The following is a 17413-nucleotide window of genomic DNA, read 5'->3' as shown; positions in this document are numbered from 1 at the left end:
GGACAGACAGACAGACGAGGTGTTGACTATATCCCCCACATTACATGGAGATAATAAATGCACAAAAAATATGTTCCAATGCATGTCCAAGCTGCTGATTCAACATCACATTTGCATATTGTACCTGACTTGTACAAATGGACTCAACATTGAGTGAGTGAGTTTAGAGATGCCTCTTTAAGCAACACACCCAGAAATGGGCTTCACACATTGTACCCATGAGGGAAATCAGACCCAGGAATGATGAGCAAACGTTTTAACCATGAGGCTACCCCACCACCACTCAATGATAAGAACTGGTTGAATTCTCCTTTCATCTGCAATATGCAATATGCTTATGCCCACCACTGGAAACATTTTGCTTCCAGTCTATACTTGATGTCTCCTTTTATTTCAGTATTTTAGAAAAACAAAACAAAACAAAACAAATGCTACTTGTACAGGTAATATATTCAAATGTAGCCACAAGTTTAGTTCTTAGTTATTTTCTAAATGTGGGAACATTTTCAGCAACTTCTTCCTCTGAGACCTCTTCCTCCGCAATTCCTTCATGCGCTCTCTCATCATCTTCTCCTTGTACAACATGATGTACAGCCCCATTGACTTCCTGTATGGAGGATACAACAAGCGATAGGTGGAGTTAAGTTCTTTTGGCATCGGGTGTTCTCGGAACTTTTTGAAACCTCGTAATCCAAAAAAGTTACGAACGTAGTCGCCAACAGGGGGTCCTTTAGTTCCTGTTTCTAGGAGATTGAAAGCTTCGTTCCTCTCCTTCACTACAGACAATAAATTCTCCATGCTTTCATCAACCTGTCAAGTGAAAATAATAGACAGTATAAAATTCTACACCTCTTTGGCCTCATGTTAACTGAAACAATATAACATATCATAAACGACAACAGTGCAATCAAATACATGGAATTCTGCAAATTTGTGGAAAATTCTCATCCATGGAAAATTCTCATCCCTGAAAATGACGGGCTTTGGTCTTTTAACCCAGTGTGTCATCAGGGCTTTTATGAAGGAGGAAAGAGGATGAGGTCTGGAAAATATATGGTTACCCCACCTTATCGATCCTCTCTGGATTTGGAAGCAGGGCACACAGCCTCTTGTATTCAGCCTCCATTGTGAGCAGCATGTTCCTCTCTTTCAGCAACACGTACCACAGTTTGTGTAGGTCTTCATTACTCTTGATTCGTAGCTCATCCTTTTTCCAAGGTCGACCTACAGAAGAGTGAGTGAGTGGGCTTTAACCACAGGGGTGTGAATCTCTGTTTGGACAATAATTTTCAAAAACGAAAATCTAGATTTTCACAATCATATTTTGTTTTCATATGTTAAGATTAGAATACATTTCAAATTTGAAATTGGTAGAGAAATTATTTTTCTTAAAAATTCTTTTGCTACACTCATTACATAAAATACACAAGGGGTGACAGTGGCGATCCTAAAAACCTGATGAAAAACCGGACAGCCAGACTATTTTAACATGTAGTTCAATCAAACTGTACCTTTTTCACAAAACATTGTGTTGCGCTTATAGGTCATTCTTTTACCTTTCTGCTCATTGTATTCAATACTGAAAATTATTGTCCAAACAGAAATTTGAAGCTCTGTGGGTTTAACATTAGTTCTAATGGTACTACAATTGCATGACGAGACGTCAGTGTAATGTTGGGAGACTAGACAAAAGGTTGCAGTCCTTGGACATTTTACCTTTCGTCACAAAACCCATTAGAGTAGGTATGGCTACCATATGGAGGCTGACAAATGTCACTGGGGTGAACCAGAATTTGAATACAATATGACAGTTTCTGATATAACTGAATAAACATAATTGCCCTTCTATATTTAGAATTTCATTCCAAAATTCTCACCAACTTTGACTTTTTCTTCTGCCCAGTATTTTCTTTCATCAAGAAATTCAGAAAGATCTTGCCGACGGATACTTGTGTGAAAGCCTGCTAGCTGTATTGGCTGGCTGAATCTGTAACAGAAATAAAATCACAATTGTGGCACTGTTCTCCATTTGATGACTGGGTGAGTGAGGGAGTGAATATGTTTGAATGCTGCTTACATCATGATTATCTTAGTAGTTTCAAATAAAACGTACACATACTTTCATTTACAACAAATGTTTTACTTTGTTAGTCAATGACAAAATGGCATACTGTAATACTATAAATGGAATGAAATGGAAATAGAACCCACAGCCATGCAGCCTAATTTGAGACTGCTGTTACCAGAATTTTAACATATATGTTTAGGGACTGATAGTACAGAAGACAGGATTGACACATATAAATAGTGTCAGCCTGTGTCAAACACTTACGTTCCCAATATAACGAAATATGTATCGCAGGTACCTGAATTGCAAAATATTGCAATACAGTTTATTTGCCAATACAGGGCCTTACATCCTGCATAACAGCTTACTGTGGGAGGAAAACCTTAAGGGGAGTAGGGCTTGCACATTTATGACTCCATGAGAAAAGCTATGGTGTTCATTAGCCAAAGTACATATTAAATTGGGCCAAAACTGGTGGCAAACAAGGATAAGTTGGACTGGTGCTTAACTCTTCCTTTTCTGCCAGTAGCTGTTTCTGAAACTGCTTCTGAAAATCAGATCTGAACCTCTCTAAAAACATGAGCTGCCATTATTGTGGGGAAAAAGACTTAGTTTCACTGGTTCAGTACCTTTCAGTGAGCAAGTGAACATGTACGGTTTTATCAGATATTCCACTGGACACCAGCAATGGGCTTCGCACACCGCACCTATACATAGCATTTGAAATTGCACTGAGATACCATGCTGCAGGTAAGCATGAATACTCCACTCAGACACAAAATGCTGACTCTGGGCCGACAAGTCCTTGTTTTTCCCATTAATGGTGAGCAGGCAGGAACAACCAGTATAATATTTCAACATCTTTTGGTATGATGTGGCAGGGGATCGAATCTGTACCCTACCACCTCTCTAGTCAGATGCTCTAACCTTTACACCATGGAGGCGTCTTATGGAGACACCAGGTAGGGTACAATCACACATTGTACCCATATCGGGAATTGAACTTGAGCACTGTCATGATCATGGCTATCACAACGGTTATGCATATTCTAACACTTTTTAAGCATCAGCAAAATCACACACAAAGCACTATGTATAATGCATCATGTTTTAAGCATGCAAGAAAATTGCAATAACTGCTTTAGTATATAACATGTTGCATACGTACTATGGAATCCCAGCATTTGTCACTACGTGGCAACATACATTTCTTTTTGTTTCCACTTCCTTGTGGAGGACCCTATTTGGTAAGAGTTCCGCCTGTTCCCCCATCACAAATAATATTTATTCATTAATAAATCCTACTATTAATAACAAAACCTAACTCTACAATTACTAGAGAACTCACAAAACAAGTATAAGTCCCAAAATTAAGTGTAATATATAGCGCTGAACTACTTTGTGTTACCTCTATCAATATGCAGAAGAAAGAATATGAGGAGACGGAAGGAACTCCTTCCCTCTATCTATTTCTTTGGTGATATCTGATAAATGCTTCACCAAAACGAAATCAGGCAGTTAAACATACAAACTGATGCAAACATTTCCAATGTAAAGATTTCTCATAGTGAAGAGGAACATAGTAACTTTAGTCATCACGCAGTAGACGCATGACAAGACACGCACCTGTTACATTTACATGTGAGAGACTGTAGTGAAAGCTTTGTATTTGATTCAACATTGATCAATAGCGGCTGGAGCCTGACCGATAATACCCTTAAAGATGAAGTTATGTTCTTCAGCAGGGCCATGACTTTCCTGCACATGTAAAATCCACTTTCATCCGACTACGTATGTGTTCATATTTTAATATGTAAAGGGGCACAACTGTTGCGGAGCACGTCATTTTTGTATTTTGTACTACTCCTTGACAGGGTATGTTCAACGAACCGACTACATGTTCTTCACAAAATACCACTGTAAGGAGTACAAGGAAGGTCATGCGTAATATACTATCTGTGTAATGCATATGTTATATTAACGGTACATGTACCTGACCTTTTTTTAAAAGAAATTTTAATGACAAAAGGCATTTGACATAAAAGAGAACAAGCACACACATACACGTTTATGGTTTTGTTGATAAGGTTTTGAATTGTTTCATAGAATGTATTATATAAACCGTGAAATATATTTTATTAGTTGTTAGGATATTAGTATGTATGCACCACATGTGTTTCAGCCATTTTCACCGAATGAGTTAGTTCACATCGGGAAATAAGTGAAAATGGACCCGAAAAAGCTTGGAGATTTGATGGGGAGGTTAAGGTCAGGTGGAAAGGGAGCTGGAGCAGGAATTGGTTTGCTGGCAGCTGCAGGTGGCCTTGCATACGGCGTCGCTCAATCACTTTACACAGGCGAGTTACCTTGACCGCTGCGGTTCAGAACCGTCTCCTTGCAGTTCAATCTATCTTTACTTATATATTTATAGAAGTGTATCGTTTGATTTTTGTAGTATATTCCCGCCTTTTAAGCGCGTGATCCTTTCTAATGTCATGTCACATGAAACGTGTGAAATACAAGATGATGCAGTGTTACATCATTTTAAGTCATTTCAATCTAGAAAGGTATGTTCTAATAGATGCAATTGGATTTCACGTAATATTATAACATGAAAAGTAGCTCAATAGTTGGATGTGTTGAACGTTTCTTTATCTTCAGTGACTTCATTAGCCATGGGGAGCCATTGGCAGTGACTTTAACTAAGATACATAGCGCTCGCAACTTTCGATATTTGAATTTTTTGCTTGATGCACACTTGCTTATAGCCACCCCAGGCTGATTTTACATAATCCTAATGAAATTATTTTTTTATGCAGTCTAGTCCCAATTACTGTTCTGATGGCAGAATTGAAGACTATATGTGAAAGTCATGTTGTAGGAGCCCTTCATATATGTCGCCAAAATCTAGCCACACCAAGATTTCCTAAGTCCTTTATGTTCAGTCACATGGAACAAAATATACTCAACATATGGAGGCAGTGACTATGTAATGTTTTTGTATAAGTATCATTTATTAATTCCTGAAATTGTGAAATCATTACATCAATAATTACTATGACTTCAAGCGAATCATTGCAGCAAGGCAGCTCTGAAGAAACACAAAAACATACAAAACTGGTAAATAAGTATAGTTCAATGTCAGCAAGGCAGGTCAGAAGAAAGACACAAACACACAAAACTGATAAATAAACATAGTTCAGTGTCATATGTTAAGTCAAGAAAACCCTTCCACATCATAGGTAAAAGACAACTTTATATCAGCATCAATTAGAAACACAACTTGATATCAGCATCAGTTGTAACTGCAATTGTTCTCTGAGGCTGAAGAGTCAGTGAGTCACACACTCCAAAAAATCAACAAAACTCTACAAACTATACATTTTTCTATACCATGTATACAGTATCAGTTTTCAGCCTTTTATCCAGGGAATCTGTCTTCTGTTTCAGATTGCAATTAATGATACCTGAAACATAGAGGAAGAACAACCATTAAACAATGAACTCAAAGTCTTCATTACTATTTCAGACATAACTTATAACCTCAGAAATTTGTTTTTCCCCCCAACAGCAGGTCATTTATACCATGGTATGTCAGAGAAATGAAGATGGAAAGACAACTTGGATTCCAGAACAGAAGTAAATGCTCATTTAATACTTTTTTCATATGATGTTTTAAGACATACATTTACAGCATTCCTGTTGGTGCCCATTCAGCTGCACATGGCGAGAGGTGAATATCTGGATCATCTGGAAGAAGAACATTATTATACTGGACTCATTATCATCTTTACATTTTCATTACAATGCAAGTACAAGGCTTACCCAGTTAAAAATAAAAGCCAAATATAAATAAGAACATAACACCAAAATAATGAATCTAAACTGGAATCCATATCTGCAATATATACATGCATAAGTTGTATTGGTGATAATAATTATTGGGAGTTCTACACACATTCATGAAGAAGAGAAAACAGAAGTGAAATTTTATAACAATTATCTTTAAAGTTTCATATGATCAAGGAATGTGAAAAATATTGAACATTGTCACTGAAATATACCATCTCATACTTATATTCTAATAACATGGAATTGGAAATCTCAACTGCTTAAAATTCATATACACCTACTCTCCCTTTAGACCATAACTTGGGTGGTGAAAGGCGATGACAGTGAAGAAGCCTGTTTAAAGGTCACATGCAACGTAAAATACAACTTTGCAGATTCTGGTACCTTTCAGTGTGCACTTACCGAAACAAATCATAAAAAATGCCAATTCAACCTGTAAAGTTGAAAAAAAAACGCGATGAAAAAAAGCCCGCGAAATCGGAGTTCAAACGTTTCACTAAATTCCCCCCAGCGCTGGGGGGAAAACTGGTTTCAACAGCTGTGCTGCGCTGCGTCCATAACGCATGCGCAGTGAATAGGTTCGCGGAGCTTGAAACAGTATGCATGCCCAGCGTCTGAGGTCGTGAGCAATAGTCTAATCTCGGTTGTGTACACAAACAAGTACATAATCTACTCGTTACGTAAAACAACTTGTTGACTGTGGCAAGCAGTCTCTGTCACAGAGAAAACTCAGTGTCTCGTTTATTCACACCTATATGTCTGTCTGCCTGTCTGCTAAAGACAACATGCAATACACAGCTTCAATCATTGACAACGTGCAATTTGAACTTAACACCTATCAGACTATACGACATAAAGAAAATAAGTTGATTTATGACTCGTGCACCCGAGTCCCGTGTCTGCCACATTATGTAATTAGGCACGTGTGATTCACATGACATGTTTTTATGTCTGTGGGTTGCAAACAAACTACATTCATTTTATTCGGATGACTGAATGTGACGGAAACTTGTGCAAACTCCAGATTCCAGTCCTGTTTTGTACTTGGACGAATGACAGATGGCTGGAGCCACACAGTAGTTTACCATCTCTACTGACATTTGATTTTTGATTGGATCGAGCGCAAATTCAGAGAACATGTATTTTCCAAACCCAACATCTCTACATACATTCTTCATGGATAACGACTTCTTTTAGTGTATATGATTTTGTTTGACAACAGAATATGAATCCATACTGAAACGACGCATCAAGTACACAAAAAGAAGTCCACAAAGAATCTTACTTTCTTGTGACTGGCTATACTTCTAAAATGCCCATCAAACAGATCATCTTTCTGTACACACAATGAACCCTCAGCATGTCAGCAAATGGAACAGCCAATCGGAAGCCGTCGTTACACTTGAGTGCATATCCACCCGCTATGACTGGGTTCGGTCTCCCGAGGGCTTCGTTTCGGGGGAAGTAAGCCCAAGTACAAAATATTGCACTTTTGAATCGCGATTGTACGCTTATAATTTTGTTTATTTGTTTTTTTAAAAGCAGTAATGTATATTATATGTCATGAATAAGTGATAAATGTGTTTTAATTATGTTTGATTTTTTGGTTGCATGTGACCTTTAAGTTAATAAATTCCAGGAATCTGAAAAATATTGAAAAATGTCACATTTGTGTACCATCTTATATCTATATAAATGCAAGTGATAACGAGGTGTTTTTATGAATGATGTTTGACATTTCACATGCACTTGATAATTGGATTTCAAATAAGGATATGTAAAACTGCAAAATCTGGTGAACATCTAGTTAATCCATAAGATTGTCAATCTACAATGAGAAAATATATCTATTTAAATATTGCTAATTTGAGCATTTCCTAATGTCAAGAAATAACAATAAGTTTTTCACACACAAGGACATTTGCCTATTCATATATAGCTGTCCTGAGCATTGCATTTACATGCACATGGCATTGATGTGTAGAAAGTTAAATATTTGATGAGCTGTGTCTATTAAGTAAACTGCAACTAATATATATATAAATATATATATACCCAATGTCATTTTGTCCATGTGTTGGGCAGAACAATGACAGTGAAACTTCTGCTCACTGGATCTTGATACCTGAAACATTTTAAACTTGCATTGAAATACAACAGTCTGATATAATTTCATTATATTTCCATACAGATGGTAAGTTCGTCAGGTTAAACTACTAACTCTTCCCTTTCTGTTCTCATTTAAAGCCTGTCTAAGAAGCAGAAAAATGTTTTAATGTGATACTTAGTTACTACTCATTGAAACATATACATACAATGTTATAAAATAACTTTCCATTCAGATGGTAAATTTCTGACAGGTTGAACTACTTGCTCAATCAAGTTCTGTTCTCATTTAAAAGTTTTTTATGAAGCAGAAACGTGTTTTCATTTTTGCATATATTGCAATTATGATAGTTAGTTACTAACTAGCAAAAACTTTAAAACTCACTTATGTAAGATTTCAACGTTTTCTTCACCATCCCTGGTATGTGCCCATCATTATTGTCCAAGAAATTCTTGAATAAGAAAGTCTTCTAAGTGTTGATCACAAGATTTGTTTTTGTTTCAGTAAGGAACTGAGATGTTTTCTGTCACGTCTATTGGTGCATGGCATTACAGTATTTTCTTTTGTTTATGTCGTTTTACTTTGTCAGGGATGGTGAGATAACCAGGTGGTTAAAGCATTGGCTTGTCACACTGATGACTCTGGTTCGTTTGCCCACATAGATACAGTGTTTGAAGCCCATTTCTGGTGTTCCTTGCCATGATATTGCTGGAATATTGCTAAAAGTGGCGTTAAACCACAGTTGATAAGAGTTATGCTTGTAACCCCAGATTGAAATGTCTTCTATTTATTATGAGTATTTTTGGGAGGTTTGGGTTAAGATTTATATGTCAGATTCAGTATTAGGGTTAGGTTTAGATTTGGCTTACTGTGAAATATTCTGTTCCTACTCCTAGGCATAGAATTATTTTTGAAAACAGGGTTATGGGCAGAAATCTTTCCCCACAGTCACTCACTCCTTTAATCATGTGAATATCCAAAATGTATGTTAAGGTAAAGTAACTGTTAGAAACATTTTAAACTTGTATTGTGACATGTTTGCTTTCATTATATTTGTGTATATTTTGAATGTTTTAGTTGAGGGTGGTCACCGAGCTATCATCTTCAGCAGAATTGGTGGAGTACAGAATGACATTTATCCAGAGGGTCTACATTTCAGGTATGCGTGACTGACAGGGATTTACCCAAGTTATGAATTTACGTAAAAACATTTTGCAAATAGGTATTTGCTCGCAGTCTAACCATGAGCTCAACCATCCAAATTTACATGCATGGATTCTTGAGATATTCAGATGTCAAGTTTCTGAAATGATTGTATATGATTCAGTGCACAATACCTTGGCAGATAATGTCATGTCTAAACTTTAAGTATTGTGATGTATGTTATCACAGGTTGTATGCCAATACCAGCAAAGTATTAAACTGTGAACATCGTTACTTGGTGCATGTCACTTCCACAAACGTGTCCATACCTGTCAATAATTTTGCTAGATCTTGCTCATAGATATATTCTGTTCTCAGAGTGCCCTGGTTTCAGTATCCCATTATCTATGACATTCGTTCACGACCAAGAAAAATAACATCACCCACAGGCAGCAAAGGTTAGTAACCATGGTAATAGATTAAGTAAGGGAAATTATTTTGATTTATGTTTCATCAGTTACACTGAAAGTAATTTTTTTTTGGTCCAGACATAACCTGTATTCTGAATGAGTTGTTGTTGAAGCCCTTTTCTTTTGGCCCTAAGAATAAAGCCATAACTCCTAGCCATAAAGAAAGATTTCTCTTCACCATAGAGGGCTTGCATCAGGTGCAAGTCAATTTTTAAGAAAGAACACTAAACCTGACATGAACATACTTATGTCTACTCATTTTTCTTCTAAACTTGGAATATTTCACTTTATTTCATTTCATTTTGCAATACAAGTGCAACTGCAGTTTCCCTGGTGAAACTAGTTTTTATCTTGGATTGCACCTGATCCAAGTAGGTTAATATCACTTAAATTGAGCCCTGCCTTATCTGAACTGAGTGGGTGCAGTGGTCTCCTTGTTCTTTCAGATTTACAAATGGTCAACATATCTTTGAGAGTATTGTCTCGCCCAGACCAGAAAGACTTGCCCCAAATTTACCGTCAGTTAGGATTAGATTTTGACGAGAGAGTGCTGCCATCAATATGCAATGAGGTAAGTGCACATCTCCCAAGATCAAAGTCACTTTTGGCTAAAATGAAATGGACCAACCTAAATATGGTGACCCGTATCCTGAAATCAAGTGTGGTTATACCTTTTTGTCTGTTCTGCTTGTATCAGGGAGAGGCTTCCTTTGTTATAAATGTTTTTAATGTTTTCCTACCATAAGCATTTGCTTTGGTTGCCATCTTTCTGTTACCCTGTGTTGGAACTATGTGTTTGTCCTCAACAATATACAGGTCAGATGTCATTGCTGGTTTGTGTCTCACCCTGACACTTGGTGATCATCTCAGGAACAAATACACAAACTGGGCTGAAGCTTCATGGCAACCCTCTTCGAAATTCCCTTTGGTTACTTTTGTGTAAATAATGCAGGATTTGGTTGTTGGTTAAGAACTTCTGCACCCATCTTTTTGATTTATGAAGTATTTAAGTTACGAACAATTAACTGTGTGCTCTTAATTTTCTGAAAAGGACATACTTAGCACTGTGTGTCTTTCTTCCATGATACTGGACAAAGGGGTCTCACCTTTAGCATATATTCTTTCCCTAATAGAGTCATATTTTTGTAAGTTTAGAAGAATATAATATTGGTTTTTAAGTGTTGACAGCATGCACATTCTCTTCCTGTTTCTATCTTTCTTGGCTGTCATTTTAGGAGCCTGTTAAAAAGATTTTATTAATCTCTTTCCAGGTGTTGAAAAGTGTAGTAGCTAAGTTCAATGCATCTCAGCTTATTACCCAGCGTCAGCAGGTCAGTTTGTTGATCAGGAAGGAGCTGACGCAGAGAGCGAGGGACTTCAACCTTATCCTAGATGACGTGTCAATCACTGAACTCAGCTTCAGTCGGGAGTACACTGCTGCTGTAGAGGCTAAGCAGGTATGTGGGAAGAAGACCCTGTACAGATTCCCATAATGTCATAGATGGTTCTCAGACTGGCTTGTGTTTGCTGGGGTGGTCTTACCTCATTTGTTGCTGAAGACTTGGCTCTTCAAGGACTTTGAGGCGAACAGGTGTCCGTTCTGGTTTGATTACAGGAAAGGTGTCAGGTTTCATGGGGAATCTGTTGCATAAGGTGTCATATTAAACTGCTAAGTGGTGACTTTTTTGATTACCACGGTTGTACCAGCATTAGTCCAAGCATCCGCACATAGGGAATTCTTCCTAGGGAGCTGAGAGTGAAATCCAGTGCATAATATACATTCTTTTGACCAGGGTAATGACAGTAGAGTGCCTTATCTTGACTGGGTGCGGGGGCTGGGAAGAGGGTATTGAGTGTTTTCAGGAACCTCACTTCTTTCACCTCACCTTGATTTGTCCGCAGGTGGCCCAGCAAGAAGCTCAACGTGCTCAGTTCATAGTAGAGAAGGCCAAGCAGGAGAGACAGCAGAAGATTGTCCAATCAGAGGGAGAGGCTGAGGCAGCCAAACTGATATCCTTTACACCTTCAACTGCTGTGTATAACAGCCCATTGTATATTTTGTTGTATACACTAGTATTCTGCAATGAGAGCTTCAGTTTACCTGCTGTAATATTACTGGCTTTGTGACCACAGGAAGTATCTTGAACATAGCATCCGTATTAAACACTCCAGTTCAGGAAAGAATCTTCTGCTACAGAAAAGTACAAAGAAAGGCACAAGGAGGACAGGAATTTTGTTTCTGTACAAAAGGGCAGTTTTATTTCATACAAAATGTTGTTTCATTCTATGCCAAAATCTTCAGTTTTGAGTTCTACAAAATCGCCTGTTTTGATTTTCATGCCATATTGCCAGTGTTAAGGATTAGGTTCAGGTGTTGTTAAAAAGGAAAACAAATGTATGTGCATGACCTTGCTTGGTCAGTACAGATGTCTTAATGCTTGATTTCCTCTGTCAAATGATGATAGTAAGGTGCTGTGTAGAAACCTGTAGGTGTTGACTCAAATCTTACAGTCAAACCAGAGTAACTATATTGTCTGTAATCTTGGGGCACTGCTTTGAGAACAAGCATGCCCTGTAAGGCCAGACATAGAGCTGATGCCTAAATACCTCTCTGTGCTGAGATGTGGTACTGGAGACATGACAGGCACACAGGGTGGGGTTGGGTGTTGGGGAACGGGGAAACCTACAGTTTTCTGTGATCAACATTTTTAGTAATCTGATGACAGAGGGAAGTGGGCAAGGGTTTTGGTCAAAAACTTTTAACTGTCTAGAATACTAGATAAGCTTGCAACCTCTGGTATCTGATGCCAGAATTGTTCATGCAGTATTGTAGAAGTGATAAGAATCATGTCAGTTAAATTCTCGAATGCTCAGCAGGTTCTGTTGATTACTGGAATTTCTGGTCCAGGCTCATTTATATGATGGTCAACTAAAACAAACCAATTGGGAACAGATGTTTGTGGTAAGGAAATGTACTTACATTTCCATTTCTTGTTCATGGTGACCTTAAGTAAGAAACTTTTTGCTTATTAACTAAGTAAGTCCCTGATTTGGTTGACACATCATCTTATCCCAGTTGTATAGATTGATGCTCATGCTGTTGATCATTGGACTGTCTGGTCCAGCCTTGATTAATTACTGACTGCTGTCACATAGCTTGAAAATTGCAGAGTGCAGAGTCACTTTCTCAGTTGTTACTAATCTTTAGCTTATGTTGTATTGTACACTTCTCCCACTTGTAATATTGACCCGTGAAGGTCCCGGGGTAGAATAGGCCTTCAGCAACCCATGCTTGCCATAACAGGTGACTATGCTTGTCGTAAGAGGCGACTAACGGGATCGGGTGGTCAGACTAGCTGACTTGGTTGACACATGTCATCGGTTCCCAATTGCGCAGATCGATGCTCATGTTGTTGATCACTGGATTGTCTGGTCCAGACTCGATTATTTACAGACCGTCGCCATATAGCTGGAATATTGCTAAGTGCGACGTAAAACTAAACTCACTCACTCACTCACTTGTAATATTTAAAGTTGAGAATGATGTCCACATTGTCTGAAATCTTGGAGTGCTCTCACTAGTAAAGATACACTCTGTAAGGCCAGACATATATACAATTGCCATGGCACTTCCCAGTCATTGAGAAGAGATACGGGACCATTTAGTGGCAGACAAAATCTCATTGTTTTGATGTGTTTTGTGTGGATTGTTTGGATTGGTCTGTTACCTCCCTTGACTCCACTACATTGGTGCAGCTATTCAGTTGAATCCAGGTTATCTGAAGCTGAGGAAAATACGAGCATCACAAAACATTGCCAGAACAGTGAGTGTTTCTTCTCGTGTCCATTGTTACATTGCACCATTGTAATGGTGTTTCCCTGTCTAGGGCTAGGGTATTGTCTTGATGTGTGTTTTTATGCCACTCCTCCACAGAAAATGCTCAGTGGAATTCAGTGAATTTCTACTCTAAAGGTGTGCATCTAATGTTTTTGTATTTTAGTTTTTTGTATGTTTAGATACATTTGACCTTAGGTAAATTTTGTGGACTTTCAGTCTAATGATATTGAAATAGGGGATTAAGGCTATCCATTTCTCTACAAAACAGTATTGATTAAGCTAATACATGTGTTTCATTGGGACTCGAAAGGTGTGCATCTCATAGCTGCATAGATGATAACTGAACTTGTCTAGTAGAAATTAATCACCAGAGCACACTCAGTGAAGGGAATGCTTCTTACAGTAGCTTTGGCATGTGTGTCCCTGGACACAAGTTTGTCTTGTCCTTATATGGGTGGTTGGAGTCGGGAGGGGAGTAGGGGAGCGCTAGGCTGTTTCCATGACCTGGGTGTTTCCTTGATGTGGGGTAGGGTGTTTCCTTGATGTGGGGTTGGGGTGGTGCGTTTCCTTATCAGGATTTGGGGTAGGCTGTTTCCTTGATGCAGTTTCCTTGATCGGGTGGAGTGTTTCCTTCATCTGGGATTGGGGAATTTTCATAATCGTGGGTGCATTCATTTAATCATTATGTGAAGTTTCTATCCATTATGTGTCCTATACACATAAAAAATAACAGAAGTTGACAACAAAAGAGAAACAGAAATAGTCCAAATACTTTTTGCAGAAGTTTTGATTAAGTAACAATGAATTATCATTTTGTCTGCTACCTGCTATTTTGTCTGGTTATGGTATTCTGTGTGATTTAATTACTGTAACAATGTGATGATCATGATACACAATACAATGAAGTAACTGAATTACAACAGCACTACAACATAGTACAAGTGCCAGGGACCCTCATTTCGTAGTTCAAGACCCCTGAAAGTTAAGAGCTCGTGCTCCAAGGACCTCAGATACAGGACTCCGCATGACTCTATGGCTAAGTCCAACTCCATTGTCTTACTTTCTCTTTGCTTCCACTTATTTTCCCACTTTATTTCAGATTGCCGCCTCCACCAACCGTGTATATTTGAATGCAGGCTCCCTGATGATGAATATAACAGATCCTGAATTTGACACTGCTGCTGAAGCTGCTGCCAAAAAGAAGAAATGATGAAATGGCACAATAATTGTGATTGCTTGATGCAGAGTTATCGCCCTTGACATGTAGTTTTTAATGCCAACATTTTTATCATTATTATCACTCGTTTGTATCCTCAGGACTGAAGTAGGACATATTCATGTGATTCACAAAAGTATCTAGAAATTGAGTACCACAGGGGGCCTTTGTCGAAAGCATCACAATTCACTATGCTAAGTTAAGTCCCTTTTGCCCACCCTGAATGTGTGATCATTGTTGGTAGTCTAGATTCACTTGGTGACCAGGCTCTCTCATTTGGTTGACACATGTTTTTGGTTCCCAGTATTGTGCAGATTAATGTGCATGCTGTTGATCTCTGGATTGTCTGTTGACCTTGATTATTTACAGAGTGCCGCCATGTAGTTGGAATATTGCTGAGTGCGGCTTAAAACTAAAAATACTCGCTAGATTCACCGAGATTGTCAGAACCTGTCTGGTGCTAGTTGGTTTTACTAAAGGTCTAGATCTTAAACTCCCTCAACATGGACTGTTAAAAAGCTGAGTACTCATTTAGCTAACTTGTCAGTATAACGGAAAGACATTGTTCATTTTTTGTCTCAATTTGTATTACAGGGAAGGTGAAATTGTCAGTTTCAGATTTCACCATTTAGTTCATTTTCCATTTTCAGAGCTTTTAGATGTCATGAATCTTTTCATTTCAAAATACACTATTCATTTAGATATCTCATGATACACACATGCTTGTAAGACAGCCAATGGGATCGGGTGGTCAGACTCGCTGACTTTGTTGGCACGTGTCATTGGTTTCCAATTGCGCAGATTGATTCTCATCCTGTTGATCACTGGATTGTCTTGTCCAGACTCAATTATTTACAGATCGCTGCTATATAGCTGGAATATTAGTGAGTGTGGCGTAAAACTAAACTCAGACACACTCGTGCTAAACACAATAACCTTTAGTAGTCAAGGGAGATAACTCATGTGTGACTTGTTGTGTATCGCTAGTGAGATGTTGGTTGTCAGACATGTATTATTTTGTACATACATTTAAATTCAGGATAACAACATGTAGCAACTGTGTGAAAATATTAGATGGTGGGTGTACAAGACTTGGCATTAGCTTCATTATGATTGAGTCTGGTCAGATTTTGTTGAGGATATTATGCCAAAAACGGGCATGCTTGTTAAGCATACATTGCATAGTATGGTAAAATACTGAGAGGTATGTTGATTGTGAAACCTCAAGATGGATTCTTTTCTTGTCCAAAGTGAGAGAAGACAATACATTGTTAGTGCTATTTTTGACCTGTCTTTGACCAACATACAAATCAGTGCTTTAAAAAAGTGCATTCTCAGAAAATGTACTCTTTTTAAAGATATTAAATGATCAAACGTAATAAATAAGTATTCATACTGTTAATTCTTGGGGTTGAACATTATTCAAAAGACCATGATAGTGGTTGTCCTTTCAGAAGAATGCCTGAAGTGACTTGTGGTCGCGGGTTTAACACAATGATAAAAAGTACCCAGCATACTGAATAGGTAAAAGATGATGTTAATCCACTGTTCCAGCTGCACAGCTATGGCCTGAAGTGATTGTCTTTCAGACACTCCTGTATGAGATGTGAGCACGTACTACGTCTGGTTGTCAAGAATGGGGCTTAGTTGACCACAACATTTCAATATGGTGGTTGGGCTTGATGGCACGTTTCCCATGTCATCGTATCCCAGATGCATAGGTCGTGCTTTTTATGCTTCTTTCATGCTTTTTATCACTGAATTGTCTGGTCCAGACTCGATTGATAGCACGCGCATATCACCTGGCCGGAATATGACTGCTGGATTATACTGTTAGCAAGGATTGATGTTCATGTCAGTCATTGGATTGACATGATTGTAGATCAGTGTATGCTGACTTTAGTGACAATTCCAGTTTAATAAGGTGAGACGGAAGTGTCTGCAAGGAACAGGAGGGACAATTGTCAGGATCCAAGGATGGTATGTGTTCAACACTTTGCAGTTACATAACATATGTGATAGATACAATGACAAACTATGTGTTATAAAGCAGAACCTGTTAAATTCACACACACGCACTTACAACGCTGTTGATCTAATGACGTTTCAGTACATCCAGTGCTAACATGTATGTCACAACTACTGGTGCCGATAGGCATAACTTAGACTTGCTGTTTGGTGTAGATGCGTTTATTCAGACATAGGGTATACCATAGATTCATTTGTACCAGTGAACGGAAAAGGGAGACAACTGAATACATATAATCATCACAATGAAGCGAAATGAATACATCCATACCAAATAAGTTGCCTATAGTAATTTCACAAATATAACCATGCTGAGCTTGACATAAAACTTTCTTGAGGAAAAAGTAAGTTCCACATGTCCACATGATACTCGAGATTTGCTCACCCCTCTCTATGACGAAGTTACCCCCTAGACACCTGCTCGATGTGCTCGACTCGATGACTCGATGATACAGTGAAAGGGAATAAAGTATGAAATACAACGAATCCGTCACTGGCACACGCAAGTGAATATCGGTAACACTCACCACTACAGCGCGCATACCACGCCGTCGACACCCATCCAATACACATTAAACGAAAATATAGACCATAGCAAATCCTTTTAAAGGCATGAACAGCCTAACCTGGATTAGGACGGCATAATTACATATTTATAGACGTGTTTAGTCTAGAACTTTATTTTATATGC

At 38.2% G+C, this 17413-nt stretch overlaps 2 protein-coding genes and 1 non-coding gene across 4 annotated transcripts; 2 read left to right on the top strand and 1 right to left on the bottom strand.

The window, feature by feature from the left end:
* Nucleotides 1-432: 432 nt before the first annotated feature.
* LOC137267982 (large ribosomal subunit protein uL29m-like) lies at nt 433-3843 on the bottom strand. The gene is made up of 4 exons (XM_067802443.1): nt 3695-3843; nt 1878-1987; nt 1067-1224; nt 433-810 (listed from the first exon to the last, which is right to left on the bottom strand). Exons 1-4 carry the CDS (start codon nt 3832-3834, stop codon nt 478-480), a joined length of 741 nt encoding a protein of 246 aa, XP_067658544.1. The 5' UTR covers nt 3835-3843; the 3' UTR covers nt 433-477.
* A 359-nt stretch (nt 3844-4202) lies between these two features.
* Nucleotides 4203-16096, top strand: LOC137268940 (prohibitin-2-like). 2 transcript variants are annotated; one of them, XM_067803563.1, is made up of 8 exons: nt 4203-4425; nt 9105-9186; nt 9549-9628; nt 10087-10211; nt 10912-11097; nt 11543-11650; nt 13387-13464; nt 14578-16096. In XM_067803563.1, exons 1-8 carry the CDS (start codon nt 4296-4298, stop codon nt 14686-14688), a joined length of 900 nt encoding a protein of 299 aa, XP_067659664.1. In that variant the 5' UTR covers nt 4203-4295; the 3' UTR covers nt 14689-16096. The 2 variants fall into 2 exon arrangements, with proteins under 2 accessions (XP_067659664.1, XP_067659665.1); XM_067803564.1 differs by having other exon boundaries at nt 4217-4425; nt 11543-11647; nt 13384-13464.
* On the top strand, nt 12091-12365 carry LOC137268970 (small nucleolar RNA U85). The gene has a single exon (XR_010955057.1). It is a non-coding gene; the product is annotated as a small nucleolar RNA U85 (small nucleolar RNA).
* Nucleotides 16097-17413: the final 1317 nt, after the last annotated feature.

Source organism: Haliotis asinina, chromosome 16 (genome assembly GCF_037392515.1).
Source record: "Haliotis asinina isolate JCU_RB_2024 chromosome 16, JCU_Hal_asi_v2, whole genome shotgun sequence".
NCBI classification, from domain to species: Eukaryota; Metazoa; Mollusca; class Gastropoda; order Lepetellida; family Haliotidae; genus Haliotis; species Haliotis asinina.
This window is presented reverse-complemented; position numbering and strand designations above follow the sequence as displayed.

What these genes read in the sequence shown, in the direction of transcription:
- LOC137267982 (XM_067802443.1), bottom strand. Translation starts at nt 3,834, where the DNA reads ATGTGCAGGAAAGTCATGGCCCTGCTGAAGAACATAACTTCATCTTTA. An exon ending in CTCACATGTAAATGTAACAG is followed by an intron (nt 1,988 to 3,694) that starts GTGCGTGTCTTG and finishes TTTCTGTTACAG; the next exon opens with ATTCAGCCAGCCAATACAGC. An exon ending in AGAAGAAAAAGTCAAAGTTG is followed by an intron (nt 1,225 to 1,877) that starts GTGAGAATTTTG and finishes ACTCTTCTGTAG; the next exon opens with GTCGACCTTGGAAAAAGGAT.
- LOC137268940 (XM_067803563.1), top strand. Translation starts at nt 4,296, where the DNA reads ATGGACCCGAAAAAGCTTGGAGATTTGATGGGGAGGTTAAGGTCAGGT. An exon ending in CTGCTGTAGAGGCTAAGCAG is followed by an intron (nt 11,098 to 11,542) that starts GTATGTGGGAAG and finishes ATTTGTCCGCAG; the next exon opens with GTGGCCCAGCAAGAAGCTCA. An exon ending in CACAAAACATTGCCAGAACA is followed by an intron (nt 13,465 to 14,577) that starts GTGAGTGTTTCT and finishes ACTTTATTTCAG; the next exon opens with ATTGCCGCCTCCACCAACCG.